At 32.3% G+C, this 22,083-nt stretch overlaps 2 protein-coding genes across 3 annotated transcripts; one reads left to right on the top strand and one right to left on the bottom strand.

The window, feature by feature from the left end:
- The first annotated feature begins 9,694 nt into the window (after positions 1–9,694).
- On the top strand, positions 9,695–14,031 carry LOC107936901 (LEC14B protein). Of its 2 annotated transcripts, none has more exons than XM_016869685.2 (10): positions 9,695–9,891; positions 10,378–10,915; positions 11,028–11,147; positions 11,374–11,451; positions 11,608–11,781; positions 12,308–12,385; positions 12,548–12,723; positions 12,965–13,123; positions 13,254–13,314; positions 13,593–14,031. In XM_016869685.2, exons 2-10 carry the CDS (start codon positions 10,487–10,489, stop codon positions 13,782–13,784), a joined length of 1,467 nt encoding a protein of 488 aa, XP_016725174.1. In that variant the 5' UTR covers positions 9,695–9,891; positions 10,378–10,486; the 3' UTR covers positions 13,785–14,031. The 2 variants fall into 2 exon arrangements, with proteins under 2 accessions (XP_016725174.1, XP_016725175.1); XM_016869686.2 differs by having other exon boundaries at positions 9,697–9,891; positions 10,500–10,915.
- Positions 14,032–20,415: 6,384 nt separating this feature from the next.
- On the bottom strand, positions 20,416–22,079 carry LOC107936856 (LRR receptor-like serine/threonine-protein kinase SIK1). The gene has a single exon (XM_016869630.2). The coding sequence runs from the start codon at positions 21,815–21,817 to the stop codon at positions 20,639–20,641; it is 1,179 nt and encodes a 392-aa protein (XP_016725119.1). The 5' UTR covers positions 21,818–22,079; the 3' UTR covers positions 20,416–20,638.
- Positions 22,080–22,083: the final 4 nt, after the last annotated feature.

Here is a 22,083-nt window from a genome sequence, read left to right as displayed (position 1 = left end):
TCAAAAGAAAATAGAAAATATATCAAGATGAGTCCTAATCTCCAAGTACATTTAGACAAACATGGATTGATTCTAAAAGGGTTTGAATATTTGATCACAGAGGCAACTTCCAGTTAACTTTCTATTTTTTGAGTAATTTGTTCTATCGCCGAGTTGTTGTCATGGAAGTTGCTTGATCTATACCTAATCCCTGTAGATGCAGTGAAGCTTGGCGTAGGAACAACTTGCATTGCAATCTGGAACCTGCTGAAGTTCTTTGTCTGATGATATTGGGGTTGATCGTTTGCCTGACCTGTTTCTGTTTGCGGCAACGGTAACGCTAAGAGGTGACTCACAGGTGTATTTGAGGGGAGCAGGGATTGGTTTGGAGATAAAAAGGATTCCTGGTTGACTCTGGTGTTAGCGTTGGTTTCCTCGGTTTGATATACTGAACAAAGGTACTTGCAATATCCTGAAATTGCATGAACAGTCTGTAAAGGGTTAGCGGTGTTGCTCGAAAAGCAGACGGATTTGCTTTGGATCCAGATTTGCCAAAGAGTAATAATGAATTTTCTGTATTTAAAATGGCGGTCATACTCATACCCATCAAATTTTAAATCCCCCACCCAACTTGCAATCCATTCCTGTATATCAGAAGCCTGTAGCTTTTGGGTATGAACTAGACCGCTCGTGCAAAAGATAGCCTAGTGTTTTATCTTCCGTGAAACACAGTGGGCAACGAGAATCGATAACAGTTGTTGCAGATAGTTTTATACGCCATTTGTTAGCCTCTTTGACCGTGAGATTACCTGAGTAGTTGAACTTTCAAACAAATCTGTCACCCTGTTGGAACAAGGAGAATGATCTGGACCATAATTCCTTCCATCCTATGAGCGTAGATTCGATGTTGATATTCCTAGAGTAGGGATAATCCATTGTCCACAATCGATTCGTTTCCACCATCCCAAATTTGAATGTCAATTCCCTGCAAACAAATGTCGCCTCCTTTTAAGTTACTCTTCCAAATGTCGGGGGCAATATTTCGCCAGTAGTATTCTTGAAATAAAGGATTGAGGTTCCGCCATAATAGATATGCTTCCGAAAAAAATCCATCCCTATAGCAATATTTGCACATCAATCCCACTACTTACTCAACCTTATAAATGTCTGTAACGAGACACTTATATATATGTCTTGTATATATAACAATCCGATTTTAGACCGAATTTAATAACACGAACTGTTTGGAAAGTTAAGAGACAAATATGGGTTAAGAAATAGAAATAATTAGTAATTAAACTGATTAAGTCATTAAAGTAAATAGTAAAGTAAATAGTACAAAGACTAAATTACAAAGTGACTAAAATAAACTGAAGTTTAGAACAAGTCCTTAGTATGAAATTGATCCATGGTTTAGTAAATAATTTTACCACTAATAATATGAGTTAGAGGAGATCGCATAGCCATTGGTTTTTATTTTTTTAATTCGATTGGGTAAATAATGAGGTACGAGTGTTTCAAGCATTAGGAATTCAAAGGACTAAATTGTAATAAATGTATTCATGTTTAAATGACTGTAGATTATGTTCGAATTATGTGATTAATGAGTTTCTGTATTCGAGTTTAATTTCATAGCTGAAGACAATGTAGGATCGGCTCGAGACAAAAGGAAAGCCAAAGTCGTTGACAAATAGTCATTTCTAGTTTGTGCTTCTATAATTCTCTTTCAATAACTCGTTCATAGTCTAGTAAGACGTTATAAACAAATATGAAATAAATGTCCAGGTAATCGTATCTTTCCCCAAAAAAATAAGAGATGATGAATTTGATGTTGTGATTGTCGAAATTGAACTATGAGTGATTAAATTGTGATTTATATATATGCGCGCATGCACGTACATATATGTTTGATATAGATGTATATATGTTATTGAGATCTTGATATCATGTTGAATTATGTTATAATTGTGATAATATTGATCATGCCCGTTATACGATGTTAGACGTAATTTGAGTATAGTTGGCATGCCATAGGGTCACCAATATCAGTGATTTATTAGCCCCAATTCCCAGATGGTCGTGAGCAATCCCAATTTCCGAAGATTCATGGACATATATTGACATTCAGATTGAGTAGTCTCAATTCCAAGAGGGTCGTGGACTTACTCGTTACACAGATAAAAGTATTCGCCCTAATGTCTATCGTCGATTTATAAGGGTCGAAATGAGTAAGTATTGCAAATGATAATGTATGACATGTTGAAATATTGAACACATCACGATATGAAATTATGAGATATTGAAATAAGTATCAAACGAGAAAGTTTGGAAATTATATGATTATTGATATTGTGATAAAGTAAAGTAATATAGTTGATGTCAGATTCATATATTTGCTTTAATTTAATATTAATATATTGATTTTCGATTATATTAGCATTACTGAGTATTCAATATTCAATGTACTGTATTGTTTGTTTCCATGTACAAGTTTCGGATGAGAGTTGACGTGGATTAGAAGTAGTCAAGCTTCAACTCAACAACTCAGCCTGGGAAACATCTTGTTACCTCTTTTGTACGTATTTATGTGTTTTGGTTATATGACATGTACCTAGGTTATTTGAGATTGTTGCTTAAGTTAATATTTTGGCATATTTGGTACTTGACCTATAAGGTCTTTGAAGTTGAATTTCATCCTTTAATTAGCAGTCATTCGTGTTTGTTTATATAGGTGTGAATTATGCAAATTAGTTGGTTATGCTTTGATGCATGAAATTGTTATGGTTTGATGATGTTTAAATGTATTTTGCATGTGCCAATTGGTTCATTTGAGTTTGTGTAATGTTTAGGTATGTTTGAAGAAGTTTTGGATATGATTTAGTCACTTTGAAACATTCAACCTAGGCTAATTTATCATAAAGTCTCGAGACAGGAAGAACATGTCTTAAGACTTTAAGAATAAATTTTACTATATGGGATGTTACATTAGACTTGGTCCAGAGACCAACCTTATAGGTCTCGAGACAACTTGACTTATGCCTCAAAATAGAGTGGCCTCTGTCTTAAGATAAGGGCATATCGAAGCTAAATTAGTTTTGTCCTGGTCCAAGTCTCGAGACAATAACCCATTGTCTCGAGACATTCAAACATTGAAGCTAAAATAAGAAAATAAGGGAGGTTTAGGTTGAGGTTGAATTTCAGGTGCAGAAGGAACATGAGGCAGATGAGGAATAAAGAAACTGATTTAATGTTTGGAAAAAAAGTCTTTTGTGTTGACCTTCCTTCCCTAGCAAACACTTGCTTCGGTTCAACTCTTTATTCTCTTTCAGGTTCTTGTCTTTGTTCATGTCCACCTTCTTTAGGAGGCCTTAGATTTACAGGTCCTTTCGACTCGCTATGGGCCAAAGGTGGGAATTGTAACACCCCACACTTGACCTAACCGCCAAATTCAAATGTGTGATGTCACATTACATCGCTGAAGCAACTTAAATTACTAAAACAAAAATACATTCAACTTCAATCATCAAATAATTCATATGATTGTATTTATGCACTCATTGAATTCATTTCATCAATTTACGGGGTTATACGAGTTGATTTTAGATTTAAGACTTGAATTCAAACTCAAATGTTATGTCTCGAGATAGGTCATAAATTATTTTAGAATTTTTGGCTTCAAAGTCAACATGTCTCGAGACATTACATGTTATGTCTCGAGGCAAGGTCTTTTATGTCTCGAGACTAGGTCTCAAGACCAATCTCTCATGTTGTCCTATTTTTACTTTGATGTTTGAATGTCTCGAGGCCAGTGGTTCCTGTCTCAAGACCTAGAGCAAGGTAAAATCTGTTTAGTTTCAATATTCTTTTGTCTCGATACAAAGGTCATCTGTCTCAAGACTATACAAGTATGTCTCGAGACCTCAGACTATAGAATGAAAAGTTTAAGTGAAATTTGTTCTTCCTATCTCGAGACTTAATGACCAAATGGTCAAAATCCTGCATTTTTAAATGTTCAAAACCTTAAACAATTGAACTCAAACACACCTAAAATGTACCACAAATCATATTCATCCAATTGACCTATCTAAATATATTCAAACAATACCAAATTTTAACCTTCAATACATCATAACTAAACCAACCAATTAACGCATTCAAACTCACATAATTAAACCCAAGTAACTATTGATCAAAAGATGAAATTCAACTAAACTAATATTATAGGTCAACTGCCAAAAGTGCCATAACTAAGTTAAGTTATAAGTCAATCAACTTAGGTACATGTCATATGACTTTAAAACATATAAATACATATTGCAATGACTTCCAAGTTGAGCTTGAGGCTTGGATGCTTAACCGCAAGATTTCTTTAGCTTTATCCAAGATCTGCACATGAAAACAAATAAATCCGTACGCTGAGTCAAGTATACTCGGTGGTGCTAACATAACTCGAATTCAATTATAAACATAACTAAATTTAAATAACATATTAACTCAAGCTAACCAACTAGCCATTTCATGCTAATATCAAAGATATGCATATATTAATAATTTATGTATCATTTCAACTGGTTCTCATCTATGCTTTACTCGATAATTCAATATAATTTCCGATGCACCTCAGGGTATTTGCATCTAATTTAACATAACAAGATCATGCCTCACTAAAATCAATGTCTAGTATCAATTGAATACATATTCAATATATCATTTTTACATTTTAATCCCTCTTAATCAAATCAGATACAATAATGAATACTTGGATTAATCTACCATCAAATATAAAGCAAATAATTCATTCAATCATGCATTCATGTCATAAACACATTTACATTACGATAAGCATTGTTCTGAGTCTCAATCGAGCTTACGAAAGCTCTTTTGTTGACCTGAGCACAAAATATGACCAAATTGTAAAGTTCCAAAATTTCTAGTCGACGTCGTGACGTCACATCCTCCATTTCGTGACATTGTCAAATAGTTTGTCACGTCGTGACCTCAGGTCAATCGACATCGCGATGTGACTCGCTGTCTGCCGACGTTGTGATGAGAAAGATTTCTTATCGGGACATGAACTCTGTTTTTAGTAAAATTTGAGTCATTTGGTGCCCATTTCAAGACTGCCATATAACCTTCACATTTTGAGCACAATTGACTAGTTTTCCTGAATTAAAACATTCCATACACATAACTAAACAAGTACAGATAACCATATTCATCTTCACATAAACTAATAACATCTAAACAACCTTTAGACATATCATTCATTTATCAAAGTATATATGTCAAACCATTAACCGAATACCATCTTTATCACTATCAATTCACATCCAAAAATGTCATTTCAAATGCCATACATACAACTCATACCATTTACCAAAAGCATACCATCTCGACAAGCATTACCATTATGCAAAGTTATGCATAAAATGGATTTCAAGCTATGTCATCATTCAAGGTTAACAAATACATAACACCTATATACATGCCATAAAACCAAACTTTTAAATGATTGAGAAACTACAAAATCAGAAACGGGATAGTGTGAGCTTCTTGTTGATCTGCTTGACACGTTCAGCAAGTTGACAATCTACAAGAAAAGAGAGGTAACAGAGTAAGCATATTAAATGCTTAGTAAGTCCATATGAAATTTACTTAACTTACCTTGACATTTCAACAAACTAACATTTAAAACACATTGGTATTTAACATGACATCATTTGACATATTTTGTAACATCATATGCAAACCATCATATACAACCAACGGTTAGTCAATTTACATATCAAGAACTTATAACACAAATCATATATAACCATTCAATTTGGTAATATGTACCAACCAATTAATAATCTATTAGAAAGCATATATAGTTTAATTCATATTCAATCCATTTCAATAATTCTATTTCCACTAAGTTGCATTTTCACTCGAAAGAACCTTAGTAAACCAAACTCAGATACACGGGTCAATAGTGTTCATACAAGCTGACATTTATGAATTTGCTCACACAAGCTGACATTGTATCGAGGTTACCAATCCAGACTAAATCAATGATACATATAAACTGAGAATCCGCAACAACTGTTAGGTCTCATATAACCATGTAAATTCTTGATCGATTCCATATTAGACCCTAATGGCATGTCTTACGTATCCTAATCCTTTACTAAGTTCACACGAGCATTATTACTGTAATCATATCATTTCAATTCCTATAACAGCATATACATGTCATACCAATTTTATAAAAATTCCATTTCCATTTTGGTACCTTGTACCTGTTCATAAATATCACATTTTTCATACTTTATAATTTAGTCCAATTGATGCCAAAATCACCAAATTCACTTAAACTAATAAGCAAAATAATTAAAATTCAATTATAACAGGAAACAAAAAAGTTTCATATGATCTTACCAGGCAAAACAACAATCTATACAATAATTTGGTTCAATTTATCAATTCCAAACATTTTATAACATCGTATTACAAATCAGTCCAATTTTATTTTTCGAATGCCCCTAAAATTTTGCATTTTATTCAATTTAGTCCGTAAAACCGAAATAACAATAATTTTCAATTTTGAGCTTCGATTTCGAAAGCAATCTCAATCACATCTTTCTGTGGCCCTCTATTATCAATAGTTACAGAAATTTCACATCAATATCAAAATTTATACACTTTAGTCCTTTTGGACTAGAGGTGTTCATGGGTCAGGTCGGGCCAGGCCCAGCCAAAATTTTAGACTTGTTTTCCTAAGCCTGACTCGAATAAAAATGCTAAAACTCGGGCCCGGGCCTTATTAATTTTTTATATAATTTATTTTAAAAATATAATACATCAAAAATACTAAAAACTATAAAAATAAATGTCTCCGAAAAAATTAAATATAAAATAAAAAAATATGTATACTAAAATAACACTAAGATATGTGCAACTTAACAAGCAAATGCCTCTAAAATAGTAACAAAATTAATAATAAAACAAGAGTTATACAATAACAATAAAATAATAGCAACATAATAGTGAAATTGTAGCAAAATAGTGAAAAACAACAATAAAATAACAATAAAGTAGTAAAAAATAGCTTTTTTTTGCATATTCAGGTTGGGTCGGGCTGGCTCGGGCTAAAAAAGCCTTACTCGAGGCCCGACCTGTTTTTACCCAAATCCTCCCACTTTTTCCAAGCCCATTTTTCAAGCCTATATTTGTACCCAAACCCTTCCACTTTTCGAGCGGGTCAGCCCATGAGCAGGTCTATTTTGGACAAAACTAACAACTTAAACTTTACAATTTAGTCCTTTTTCACATCTAAGTTTAAAATCTATCAATTCAACACCAATTTCTTTAAGAAATAATCAATGGCAACTTTCAAAAACTTTAATAGTTTTACAAATTAGTACATAGACTAATTAAATCAAACTCTCACAACCTCAAAAACATAAAATTTATAAGAAAATGACTTGAAAACTTACCAATTTGAGGGACCGAATGTTTAAAGCTCAAAACGCTTCTCTTTTTCTTTGTTTTAAGCTCACGAGCGGTGGAGAAGATGAACTTATGACAATTCTCCACCTTTTTACCTTTTATACCATAATTAATACCTTAATTACTTAATTAAATTAACATAATCTTAATTATATTAACATAATCTTTCGACATATTCCACTATCTATTAATAAGAATTGGTTTAATTACCAATTTGGTCCTTTATCCAATTAAAATTTTATAATGATAAAATTTTTACAATTTAGTCTATGTACCTTAATAAACTAACGATTTGACAAAATTACTAGACCAAACTTTAATAAACTTTTATACTAGCATTCATAAAGATTAAATCTCGAATTACGGAAACGAGATTCCGGCACCACTAAAAACTGAGTTGTTACATACCTGATCGAATTTAAATCCGACTTAATAAATATAGTACAAGGACCTCCTACAATCATTATTTATTCTTAAGCCTTATAGTTTTTATCATTTACAATTTAGTCCTTAACAATACATAATTTATCAAATGATTCATACTAAATTCTTTAATTCCTATTACATTTCTGACATATTTTTCCATTCCTTAGCTAAACTATATTGATGCATGAATTCAAGCTGTTTATATCAAGATTTGAAAACTTTCTAACAATGAAAACCTAACTCAAACTTATTAATTTCATAGATTTATGGCATGGGCTTCTAAAATTAATCAACAATTTTACAAAAAAAGAATTAAAGAAAATGAAGGATAATGATGCTTTACTTTTTAAATTCTCTCTCCCTCCACTTAAAATCATTATATATAGCATAATTAATTATCTAACCTAATCACTTATTATATTTTAAGATTAATTTAGTGGACAATGATGACAAAGTTCACCATTTAAGCATTATCATCTATTTCAAATGGTTTAATTGCTAATATAACCTTAACTTAATTGCAATTTAAGGCACTTGCCTTATTATAATTAAGTCACTAATCAATTTAGCCCCCGTACTATTTTTATTAATTGTTTTAATTCAATCACACTCACTAATTCAACTTTTCTATCTCGTATTTGACACTTAATTATTCTATTTTTAACTATCTATTAATTCAACTCAATTAGTTCGGCCCGAAATTGAATTTTACGACACCATTGAAAATCAAGTCGTTACAAAGAACTCATTATTTTTACAAAGTACCAAATATTAATACAGTGGTATTTTTTTTTATTTTCAAGTGTTTTTTTTTAAATAAAATAACATAACCATTTCGACCAAAACCTCACTTGGTTTTAATATAAAAGCTTTATAAATATAGTGTAGTCGGTGAAATTTTTGGATCAATTAAAAAGCATCGCATGTCAAGTCGAGATTACTGTGGATAAAGTCGAAGTTATGGGTAAAACTGATAACATCGTATCAATATCATAATTATAATTTAAATTAATTAAGAGATAAATAATTAAAAGTTATATTAATACTAATTAAAAATAAAATAATTAAGTGATAATATTAAATGGTTATTTTATCTCTAATGAATTGAATTAATAAGAGACAAATAATAAATAAAAGAGCTTAAATTCTTGTAGAACAATAAAATGAAACAAGTAAATTCTACTAAAACTTTCTTTTATTCAAGTAATTAATACTATAAAAAAGGAGTCACCCCGAGCTATTCTACTCATAAACAAGTTTAAGAATTTGAACGTTCTTTACAGAAACCTCTGAAGAAACTAAAGAACTTACATAAATTTTAACGAACACCATACTCGTTCAGAAGAAAATCCACATTCCAATCCAATTCAATCAAGAAGAGGAGGGCAAAAGATGTTTATGACAACATATTATTGATTAATTCAAAAAAAAATTTATCTAAAAATTATACAAGTAAGTAACATATATACAAAATGAAAATACATAAATGAAATTGATAAAAAAAAATACATGTACCAAAATGATAATTTAACTATATTACAAAGATATTTAAAAAAAAAAAGGTGCATAAGATGTCCATCTCTCTACTCAAATCATCCATACTTGAAAAATACATTACTTGCTTTATAAAATATATGGTATAAATAAGTGGGTAAGATGCAGATTTCGAAGGTCTAAATTGAAGGATTGGCAGTTATTTTCACCCAAAAATTATACCATTCAACTAAAGTCAACTCTTACTAATTACTGTTGAGATGCAGAGGGGAATGATGTACATAAGAACAAGTTTTGGTTCAACATGTCAAACGGATACGTGTCAGGAACTGAATCAATCAGGTCCATCTTATTGCACCCACTTCAATCATCAACAATCCCCATACTCAGTTCATACCCCCAGAAAAAACAAAATTATAATTTTCCCCAAAACAATTGTTGGCAAAGGGAAACTCCTAATCTGTCTGAATCTCAGCAGCAGCATCTAAAGAACCAAGATAGGTAAAGCTTCATTTGTGTCTTATCCACTTTTAAGCTCTTTAAGCCTTTTATTTTTCCTTTTTAATCAGTTTTCAGTTGTCTTGTTTGTTGTTATGTTCAAGTAGGTTTGGGTTTTGTTTTTGTTTGATGATCGAATCTTTGTTTGTATAAATCTTGTGCCATGTGCAAACGGTTCGACTTTGTGGTAAAACTTCACACTTCGCCTTGCTTCAAGAGCTGGGTTTGGTTTAAATTTCATGGTGGTAGGCTATACAAGCATGTGAATTTTAGTTAATTAAAGAGTAAAAAAACTTGTCATTTTTTTGGGGTTTCTTACACCTTTTCTGGGTATGGATGGAAGTGACCTTAAATTTGGTCAAACTCTGACAAAAGTTCATTCTCTTGACCGTTGATCATGTGAATGTTTGTCTATTACAAATCCATGTTTTGTCCTTATCTTTTTAAAACTCTTCATTTACCCAATTTGTATTTGGTGTTTTTTTTCAGGTTTGACCTGTTAAGAACCCAAAAAATTGTACTTTGGCATGAAGGGTTAGCAGATACGTGTGTGCATTAGTGATAAGAACATATTGGCAGTTGCTTTTATATTGAAAGAATGTTTGTTACAGCCAGTGGGGTTGACATTGATGAAATGGGGTACGCCATGAGTAGGCTAGAGATAGAATCCGAGTTGTTCGATGGCGGTAATACCGTCCATGAAGCCAGTAGCAGTACTAGGCCCGGCAAACTGTTTCCTAAAGTAGATGACGAGATTTCCCAGCTTACAAACCTCAGATCAGGGCCTAATGATCGACTGCATCAACTTGTGCCCGGAAAGCAGCAATTACCTGTTTCCCCGGTGAGGATGTTGGCAGGTCGAGAAAGTAATTATTCAGGAAAGGGAAGGTTCTCGTCAGCGGATCGTTGTCACATGCTTAGCAGGTATTTGCCTGTAAATGGTCCTTGGCTTGTGGACCAGACGACCAGTCGGGCCTATGTTTCTCAATTTTCAGCTGATGGTTCTCTATTTGTTGCCGGGTTTCAGGTATTTTTGCTCGGTGTCTTATTTCCAAATGAAACTGACTTGATATTGAATTGATTGGATTATAGTAAGTAATGTGTTTCGATTTAATTTGATTGTAAATGTTTGGTTTCAGGGAAGCAATATTAGGATATACAATGTGGATAGAGGTTGGAAAGTTCAAAAGAACATTCTTGCTAAAAGTTTGCGTTGGACAGTTACCGACACATCCCTTTCTCCGGATCAGCGGTACCTTGTGAGTTTGAACCGGATACTGTTACATTGAAATGCAACCATCATTATTCGAGCAAATCATTTTGTAACAATTTATAAGATATGAAACTAAGGCATTAACTTGGATTAGTTTCTTTCCAACTCTAAAAACAGAATGAATGTCTTAATAGATTTGTTTTTTGATGGCTTTAAATGTTTTTTTTTTTTTTTGCAGATATCTTAATGAAATTTCTATTCCTTTATTTCAGGTTTATACCAGCATGTCGCCTGTAGTTCACATTGTTAATGTTGGGTCTTCTACCACGGAATCCTTTGCAAATGTCACGGTAGAATGCTCGTAATTTTGGGGGTAGCATTTGTGGTTTAAAGTTGAACAACATGAAATATTTTGATTCGGGGATGTTTTTTTGTATTCATCCGAGCATTGTTTATGTCGACAATAACCTTTTCAGTTACACATTTGGAGTTCTAATGTTTTTCAGGAGATCCACGAAGGATTGGACTTTTCTTCTAATGATCGAAGGTATTCTTTTGGAATATTCTCCGTGAAATTTTCAACTGATGGACGAGAACTTGTGGCTGGAAGCAGTGATGACTCGATATATGTTTATGATCTGGAAGCAAACAAGCTTTCCCTTCGAATTATGGCACACACGGTTGGTTCACTGCCCCTGTATTCTCGATATGATAAACTTGTTGTTTTATGATCATTTTATTGCTTGGATATTGTTGATTTATCATAACTATCATTTTATCCACTATCAGTTTTAAAGATTATATTTGCTGCTATGCTTATACTTTGTCTTTGTGACCAACAAACTCGAATGTGTGACTGGTAATAAAATGTGTGGAAGTTGCCTCTGCTGACTTGTGATTGTATTTAAGTTTATATGGACATGACTTGGAGTCTTAACTCTTGCCTTTGTAATGCATCGGCATTGATGCGCACAAGTGTTGCATGAACAAGAGAATTAAGGGAATGAATATCCTCAGAACATATGTATTTTTTCAAGATCCATTCAATAAGTATAATGCTTTATTTTGGATTTTTTTTCATTTAATTTGCATTGGCGTACTTCCCACTCTAATGTCGGAAGATTACATGTAATGCGGTGACCATTTTCCCTATTTGGATCTATAATCTCTGGGGACCTAAAAGTTGATTTGTGTTTTGTCTTGCAGGCTGATGTTAACACGGTAACCTTTGCCGATAAAAGCGGCAATTTGATATATTCCGGGAGTGATGATAACCTCTGCAAGGTGATTCAAGTCTTCCAATGCATGGAATGCATAGATATTATTATCCTTTTCTCTTACGTACCAAAGTTATATTCCGTTTATTATGCATTCCTCCATATGTACAATATTTTTCCAAGGCCACTGCTAATCTTTCACTAACACTAATATTTTGATTTTGTTTAGGTGTGGGATAGGCGTTGCTTTGTAGCAAAAGATAAGCCGGCAGGAGTCTTGGTGGGACACTTGGAAGGTATTACATTCCTCGACAGTCGTGGGGATGGTCGTTATTTCATATCAAACGGTAAAGATCAGACTATCAAGCTTTGGGATATCCGGAAAATGTCCTCCGATACCTCTTGGTATGTTTTTTTTTGGCTTCTGATATGCATGGTTTAGATTTTCTCCACGTGTATGTCCTGTTCATGCTCTAGTAAAGAGAATTTATTTTTTTTATCAATTTGAATTCCAGTGATAGTTTGATCATAAAAATAGTTCGGATTTTGAATTCAATTTACTAGATTACTTTCAGTTAAAGCAACATCCAGTTTACATGCAATGGATTGAGTTTACGGGAGTCGACATTTTTATATGTTATTGCAGCAATTTAGGGTATCGGAATTTCGAATGGGATTACAGATGGATGGACTACCCTCCACAGGCTAGAGATTTGAAACACCCAAGTGATGGATCAGTGGCTACTTATAAAGGTCACTCAGTGTTGCGCACTCTTATTCGCTGTTATTTTTCACCCGAATACAGGTGAGGTCTCTTATTCTCCATTTGCTCGATCTTAGTCAAATTAACAATACAGTTTTCTTTATCTAACTGTTGGTTCCAGATTACAGTATTGATTAACATTTCATCAATTTCTCGAAATGTTTTATCGCAGCACGGGCCAAAAGTACATTTACACCGGATCTCATGATTCTCGGGTTTATATTTATGATGTGGTAAGTAACTAAATGTGATATGCTTTTCCTATAGGGTGCCTTCAGAGTCGTCACTGTTGCATACAGCATTGACATATCCTGTAGATATTAAGACTACAATGCTCTTTGTTGGATTCAATTTGTTATCGGTTTCATATATTACGAAAAATGTCTATTGCCATCTGATATTTGATGCCATGCATGAGTGATTATGCTGACAAAATGACGGCAACATAATGTTACTATCCATTGCATGAATACCAAATGCGAGAGAGTAATAACATGGTTATACCGTACAGGTCACCGGAGCCCAAGTTGCGGTACTGAAGCACCATACATCACCAGTAAGAGACTGTAGTTGGCACCCGCATTACCCTGTGTTGGTCAGCTCCTCTTGGGACGGGGACGTGGTTAAGTGGGAATTCCCTGGTAACGGAGAAGCGCCGGTCCTTGCGAACGAGAGGAGAGTCAGGAGGCAGTATTACGATTGAAGGCGGCGATCCGTAAGCTATAATCATACTACGTATACGGTATTTGATAACTGTATCTACATGTTTTTTTAAGTAGCAGCTCCGGTATATCTTACATTATTTTATCCAATAAGGTGTAATCATTTAACGAAATGATTACACATCCATGTATAAAAAGTTTTAGTTGCATAGTGCATATAAATAAACCATACAACTCCCTTGTTTTGCTAAAGAATTTTATAATATTTAAATTATCTTCATGGATAAATTATAAATATTATATGATTTTATAATACTAAATTGAAAAAACATTGGTATTAACTAAAGAAATAAGGTGGAGTGGCAAATATTTCCTTACTAAAATTTGGGTTTAAATTTCTTCGTAACTATTTAATTTTTTTGGATTTTATATAAAAATAAATAAAAATATCTTTAAACTAATATTTATTACTTCGTTAAAATAATGGTCTTTTTTGATAATTTAATGACCAAATGAGTTGGGACCTGATTATGATTTCTCATTCTACTTAGTTCTCTTACATCAAAATAGAGATAGCCATGGGGTAGTGTGAATTTTTGCCCGCTCCAATCCGAGCTTGATATACATCCAACATAAATTGATCTCAACTCAACTCAATTGAATATAATTTATCTACCTTGAATCTGATTTGAAAATTCAAAGTTATACTTAACTCCAACTCAACTTAATGTCATAATTTTTAATTTTAAAATATTTTTTTTATCAAAATAGAATAATAGTTTTTAATTTTTAATTTACTATTAATTGTTCTCTGGATATAATTATGCTAGAGAAAATATTAATATAAATTTTATTATTATACATTTTAAACAAGTATTTAATAATTATCCTGAGACGGAGTGGATTTTCACTTAATTCGACCCGACTAACCGGAGAATTAGACATACCTGACCCAGTCGAATCTAAACTCGTTGGGTCCGGACTTTCTTTTACCATACCAATAACTGGTGGGCCGTACATACCATGCGTCCACCCACTAAGAATTTATTCCACGTTCTTAAGCCCATTTAAGTTTTGGATCATTCATTGTTTCTTCTAAGGGTTAATATATTGTTTGTACTCTAAATTTGTCCAAAATTATTTAAATCTTTTTTGGGTCTAATTGACATTCGAACTTGTATTCTGTCACCTAGTCCGGTATCTTTACACTAACACCACAGTTTATGCTAACGTGACACTACTAATTGATCGGTGACATATGGCGGCCTCTTGGTATTACATGTAGCATATATAAATTCCAAAAAAAAAATTAAAACATATGAATTTATAAATATATATGATTTTTTTCACATCAAGAATGAACCTGAGCAAAGAATTATACTCTTTATTAATTTATTTATTTTTTATTTTTTTAATTTATGCTCGTCACATGGAATACTAAGAAGATGCCATGACTCACCTCTAGATTGGCTATCAGTGCCACATCATCACAAACTAACGATGTTAGTGTGAAAATATCAACCTGGGTAATGGAGCACAAGTTCAGGTACCAACTAAGTACTTGTGGACATGTTTAGGGGTAAGCTACATATTAACCTTTTTTTTCAAATGATAAATTAGATTAGCAAATACATATTTTTTTAAAAATACTTTTATAAATAAATAAAAGGCTTATATGTCAAAAAAGCCCTTAAGAAAATGCAAAAAATAAATTAATCCCCCTTTATTAAAATCGAACCCAATTGAGCCCTTGTAGTTAACAAAAATGATCAATTAAGCCACTCGATTAACGGAATTCATGGCTAAATATATTCACTATTAAAATAAATTGATGGACCAATCAAATTGTGACATGTGGCAACTTCTAGTTTAATATAATATTTTCCCCATAAAATGATTAAAAATAAAAAAAAATCATTAAAATATAATTAAAATATAAAAAATATAAAATTTTAAAAATATTAAAATTAATATAAACTTATAAAAACTATAATAAAATAATAAAAACTTATAAATATTATAATAAATTCTAAAATATTATTAAATATTAAAATTGATATAAAATTATAAATAATATAATACATTATAATAAATCATAAAAAAATATTTAAAAAATCACCTAAACCCCTAAAATCATAGTGAGCACATGGCATCACACCAATCGTTGGATAATGGAAATAGTCATTAGATCGTTAGAGTCATTATTATGTTGAATAAAATGTTCTTGATATTCTATAAATGAACCAATAATTGTTGGACCCTCTAATTTTTATTGATAAATTATTATTTTATTTTAAAATTTTTATCTCTAATTTTTTAAGTACAATAAAGTAGTTTAGATATTGAAATGTTGAAAATTGTTTGTTAAGTATCGTACGATATAAACGATTTTTACTACAGTTAGATACTATCAAACCAAAATTTTATTTTCCAACTATTAGCATATGTCAGAATGGAATTTTTTGACCAATGTTTTCAGAACTAGACTAGTGGTCGAATTGGTTTGCTAGTTCGATTGGTCTCTCTAATTTAATTTAATAAAACATTTAAAAAAATAAAAGAAATTGGTTCAACTGCTTCACACTCACAGTTCTACTGATCTAATGACTTTCTTTGGACCGGTACCCTTGTCGATCTTGGTCTAACCAATATGACCAACTAATCCGGTCCAATTCAAAATTTTCTTTTTCTTTTTATAAGTTTATGTTTATTTTAATATTTTTAATATTTTTTTATACTTTTTAAATAATTTTAAGGATTTTAATAATTTTTTATAAAATTTTAAATATGTTTTATTAATTTCATAATTTTTTATAGTTTATTAGATTTTCATATTTTATAATATTTATAAGTTTTATTATTTTTTATAATTTTTTATCAATTTCAATATATTCTAATATATTCTATTTTTTTGTTTTCTTATATTTTTTTATTTTTAATCATTTTTATGGGAAAATATTATACTAAATCATAAATGGTCATGTGCCACTATCTAATTGGCTCGTCAATTTATTTAACAACCAATGTTGTGAATGATGGAAACCATTAACGGAAGGGCTTAATTTTTTTTTTGTTAATGACAGGGGCTTAATTGAGTGTGAATTTAATACATGGGCTTAATTGATTCTTTTGTATTTTCTTAAGGGCTTTTTGACATATAAGCCTAAATAAAATATCTTTTTTTTTTCCTTTTGATATGGGTAAAAGTGCCACAAAACCCCTGTACTATACCCTAGATTGCATTTTGGCCATTCTACTAAAAAATAGACAAATTGTGTTTATATATAATATATAATAACAAATTTAGCCCTCAATCTTTACAAATTTATTCAATTTAACCCTTACCCTTTTATTGGAAGTAAATTAAAATTTTTTAAAACTAATAAAGCTAAACGGTCAAAAAGGTCTTAGTAACAAATTAAAAAATAATTAAGCCCTTTTAAAATTTAAAAGTAATAAAAAATAATAAAGTTATAAAAAAAGTTATAAAAATTTTAAAATTATAAATTTTTTGCAACCCAAGAAAGCAAGGATCAATTTTCTTTTTTATCTTTAAATATTAAAAGGGCTTAATTAGCTTTTTTTTTTAATTGCTACTAAGGTCTTTTTGACTCTTATTAGTTTCAAAAAATTTTAATTTACTCCCAATAAAAAAGTAGGGTTCAATTTGAATAAATTTATAAAAGTTGAGAGCTAAATTTGTTATCTTCTATATAAACACCAAATTTTAACGGATAGACTATTTTACCGTAAAATTTTTATCTTTTCAGTAGAGAAACTAAAATGGGAGGAAATTTGGTCTTACTTTTACATTTGATATGAAAGAATGAAAGTCATTCATTTGCAAATATGACCCTTTTTACCATCAAAGAAATTGGTATTTACTTTTCCTTTACAGAGTTTAGTTGCAGACAGAATATATAAGAGTTTTACACAAATAAAGACACACTACCATTGTACCCAAAAACACACAAAAGAAAAAGGCATGCTAAAGTTGATACCAAGTCTTTATTCTCTGCTACTTTGCATTACAATGGAGTACATTTCTGGGTGCCATAAAACTTAAAAGTACATAAAATAAGGGTTAATTTGGTTTGCTAGAATCCGGAATTAGGTGTGCGTATGGGAAACGCAATAAAAACCTAACCTTGGACGGTGGAGCAAACCAAGTGCCATCCTTTTAACCTACAAGTCAAACTGAAAATATTTACCCTATTTTCGGGTCTTTTTATATTCTGATTATATTTGACGTAATGCACAACAAATTTACCTAGTTTATTTATTGGATATAATGTAAAGTTAGCCCTCACCCATGGAATAAGACATACTATACTAGAATAAAGCAATACCCACTATGCATCATGCAAGTCAAAAGGAAAGTTCACTCTTTCGTTGTTTATCCAACAACATATTCTGCTTAAGTAGTTTGTGCTATTAGGCTTCGTTTTCAGCCTAGTGACTGACTAACCATTTTAGCATTGAGAAAACTTGTTTATTGTAAATGTATATGTGTACTTTTTTAGAGCATTGGGTATTCATCCCAATTGGACTTTAAGATAAAATTGAGGCAATATTTTGGGGATTGAAACTTGAAAATCAGTGGGGGGAACATGTGAGAGATAAGGGCTCCTACTTAGGCAAATTGATGGATAATAACACAATAAATGACCTTTTTTTTTCTTTCTCTCAATAACCAAAGACTTAAACTTGATAATGATTAGTGGGGGACAAAGACTATGAGGGCCACCATTTATAGGTAGTTTAGTTTAACATTTTTGCAGACAATTTAGATTGAAAAAGTAAGAAGAAAATGCCTAAGCAAAATTAATTATTGTAATAATTAATTCTCACCATAATTATCCATATTGTTATAAGTTTGACTTAATAATCATATTGATGTCTTAAAATTCTACTATATATGAGTACTTTATAGGTCTTTTTATTATAGGAATCTGATCCAATTACTCCCTCTATTATTAAATCGATCAATTTAGTCTTTGTATTTAAAAAAAAATTAAATAAAACTAAATTAGAGCAGAGTTAACATTTATTGTTTAGAAAATATCGTTTATAGAAATATTTTAAAAGAAAAAGAGGGCAATATATATACTAGATAAAGCTTAATCACAATTGACAATACCAACAACTCCCACAGTCCATACCCAAAAATTTCAGGCACTTTGCATAATATGTCATTTTCTATGATTTTCTTTTATCAGATTTGTTTCATGGGTAAATGTGATGGTCCATCATCTACCTTATACTATAATCTTTTACAGTGTTATTTCCATGTCTCTTTATTTATGCTCACATCACTGTGCATGTATTATAACACCTAAGAGGCAAATTTACAGTAATTTTATTAGGTCTTGTTTAGCAGAAATTCCATAGCAGAAAAGTATGCAGCCCAAAGGGGACAATGTTGACAAGAAAACGATAAGATTTGGTGGTATAGTATATGCACTATGAAATAGGTGTCACAAAATACATTAATATAACATGCAAATAAACATTAATTAATTACATATATAAAAATATTAATATAAATATTAAAATGATACATACTGATGGGGACGATATCTATCACCATGGATGGTATTTTCCATGTGCCTAGGCACTGATATATATTATTATAATGTTATCTTCAGTCTCCATCAAACCTAATCCTAGTGGTTTACTCATTTGGTCCATTGCCAAAGGAGACTAAGCAAATAAAAATGGTGAGAAAGAACTACTTTTTTGGTTTTTTGGTTCTCGTTGTGAAGAGGACAAATGTGTAGGTAACGTATGAGGACCACTTCCAGTGTGGAAATACATTTGAATATTCGTAAATCACAGATTTTATTTAAGAAATATTTATCACTAAAAATATAAGGAATTATGAGGTGTTGAGAAAAGGAGAGCTGCAAAACTAATAGACGTAAGTTGATTGGTGAAGCTAAGCTGGCCCCAACTACATTGTCGATGCCAATGATGAGTTTACATTTCATCTATGTTTGGGCATGATTTGGATGATTGTTCCATTCTCTTTTTTGCCCAACCTCGTGCATTTGGAAAGCTGCTCAACTCTCAAACAAGCCCCAAGTTTTACTTTATTTTACCCCCCACTCACGTTCCTTCAAAACATGAACACAAATATAAGAAATGCTTTTTTGTAATTGTATCGATCTGGGTGTTGTCGAAATAAATAAAAAAATATTATCTGATATTTGATAATTACATTGAATTTCAACTAAATTTAAATTCGAACTAACTAATTTTTTTTTAAAAAAATAAAGCTATTCTAAAATTATTTTTCAGGTCCACAAAACTCAAACTTTACTTACGAAACACTTATTTTTGAGGTCCACAAAACTCAAAACTTAGTACTTACTGGCAGTGATGACACTAGGGGGCTGACAGGGACTCGCCCCTATTAAAATGAAATTTTTTTTATATAATCTCTTTAAAATTTTTAAAATTACTTTAGCTCTCCTTAAAAATATAAAAATTTTGATTTAATCCTTTAAAATTTATGTATTAATTACAATTTAATTTCGACTCCCTCTAACAAGATTTTCTAGTTTCACCCATGCTTAACTACCAATGAAATGGCAGTTGTGAGTAGGGAATGTGGGCTAACCAATAATATTGACATGAAACAAGCACAAGACTTGTCCCCAAAATTGATACTAGTATTAATGTAGTTTAGTTTAATATAAATAAGGGTGATTAAGTACATAATAAACTACAAAATATTGCATATCACAAAATTATAGTCTCTAAATTCTCATGTATCAACCTCACTTATTGTCACCTTTTACCCACAAAATCAATAAAATTCTATCCTAATTGTTTCTTCTTCTTCTTCTTTTTTCCAAAAGTACCCTCCACAAGATTGCTCAAATGACCAATTCTATCCTTTACACTGGGAGGTAGGCCTAGTCTTCATTTTACCGGCTTTCAACGGGCACGCTGTCTGGACCGGCGGCACCATGCAATTATACTGTAAACATAGCGAGCTCCTCAGAGGAATCTCCGCCGTCGGACTGATCTCGATTCCGGTCAAATAGTTATGCTGCAAATAGAGTATTCTTATGCTGGCGGATAATAACCGGTCCACGAAGCTGGCCGGGACTTGACCGGTGAAGTAGTTGTTGTTCAAGTAGAGATTCTGTACGGTCGAGAACATTGGTGATATGTGACCCGACAATCTGTTGTGGCTCAGATCGACGGTCGGTATCGTCACTTGTTCAGTCGGTTGCACTGGGCCGGAAAACGAGTTTCTTTCCAGCTGAAGGTTGGTGATTGGGAATGAGAACAAACGGCCCGGGATGGGACCGGTGAATTGGTTCAAACTTAAGTCTAGGTAGTTCAAGTGGTTGAGCCGTGATAGAAGCTTATCGACCGGTCCGGTAAGCCGGTTCCAGGAGAGGGAGAGGGACTGCAAAGAAGGAGGGAGGGAGTAGGGAGCTAGCGAACCGGAGAGGGCATTGTGTTTGAGGTCCAACCGGGTTAGGACATGAGAGAGAAATGGAGGAACCGAACCGGAGAGATGGTTATGACAAAGAATAACATTGGTGAGCTCCGGCATGGTTCCGATGGAACGCGGGATTCCACCGGTGAGTTGGTTATAACTGAGATCAAGCGTTTTAAGCCTCCTCAGTCGACCGAGAGTCACTGGAATATTCCCGGAGATAAAATTCCGGCTGATCGCAAGAAAACGAAGGCCCTTCAATTGCGAGATTGACTCCGGCAGCGACCCATAGATCCGACCCGGAACAATAGACAACTCAGCTAGAGCAGATAGTTTACCAATAGCCGAGTCTATCCTTCCAGTTAAACCCGGCGAACCAGCACGAGGATCACCAAGATTAAGAGCTACTACTTTATCGGACGCACAGTAAACGCCGGCGAAGTTACAAGGATCGGAAGTAAAATCCCAGGAAGCCAAAAAATTAGAGCCAGGCAAATCATGGAGAGACTTTCTAATAGATTGTAAAGCCAAAAAATCAATTGGGTCTAAAATTGCAAAAGCCAAGAATCTACATTGAAACAGAGCAACTAAAAACAGAGCATAAGAAACCACATGCATCCTCCTCCTTCGTTTAAGAAGACCCGAGTTTATCTGAGTGAAGCAAAGAGGTGAGGGAATTGCAATGTGGTTTATATAAGAAGAAAAAGCCAAAAGGGAAGGCTTTCGGGTTGGCAAATGTAGGTTTTACGTGAGAGAAGAGGACCGGTTTCTCGTTGGGGATACAAACGTGAAAGCTTTTAATGGCGAAAAACTATCAGCATCAAAAAGATTATATATAACTTAATGAAGTTAAATAAAGATTGGCTTCAAACAGAAGCAAAAGA

This window comes from Gossypium hirsutum, chromosome D12, assembly GCF_007990345.1.
Source record: "Gossypium hirsutum isolate 1008001.06 chromosome D12, Gossypium_hirsutum_v2.1, whole genome shotgun sequence".
Taxonomy (NCBI): domain Eukaryota; kingdom Viridiplantae; phylum Streptophyta; class Magnoliopsida; order Malvales; family Malvaceae; genus Gossypium; species Gossypium hirsutum.
Note: the sequence above shows the minus strand (reverse complement) of the source record. Positions and strands in the feature narration are given on the sequence as shown.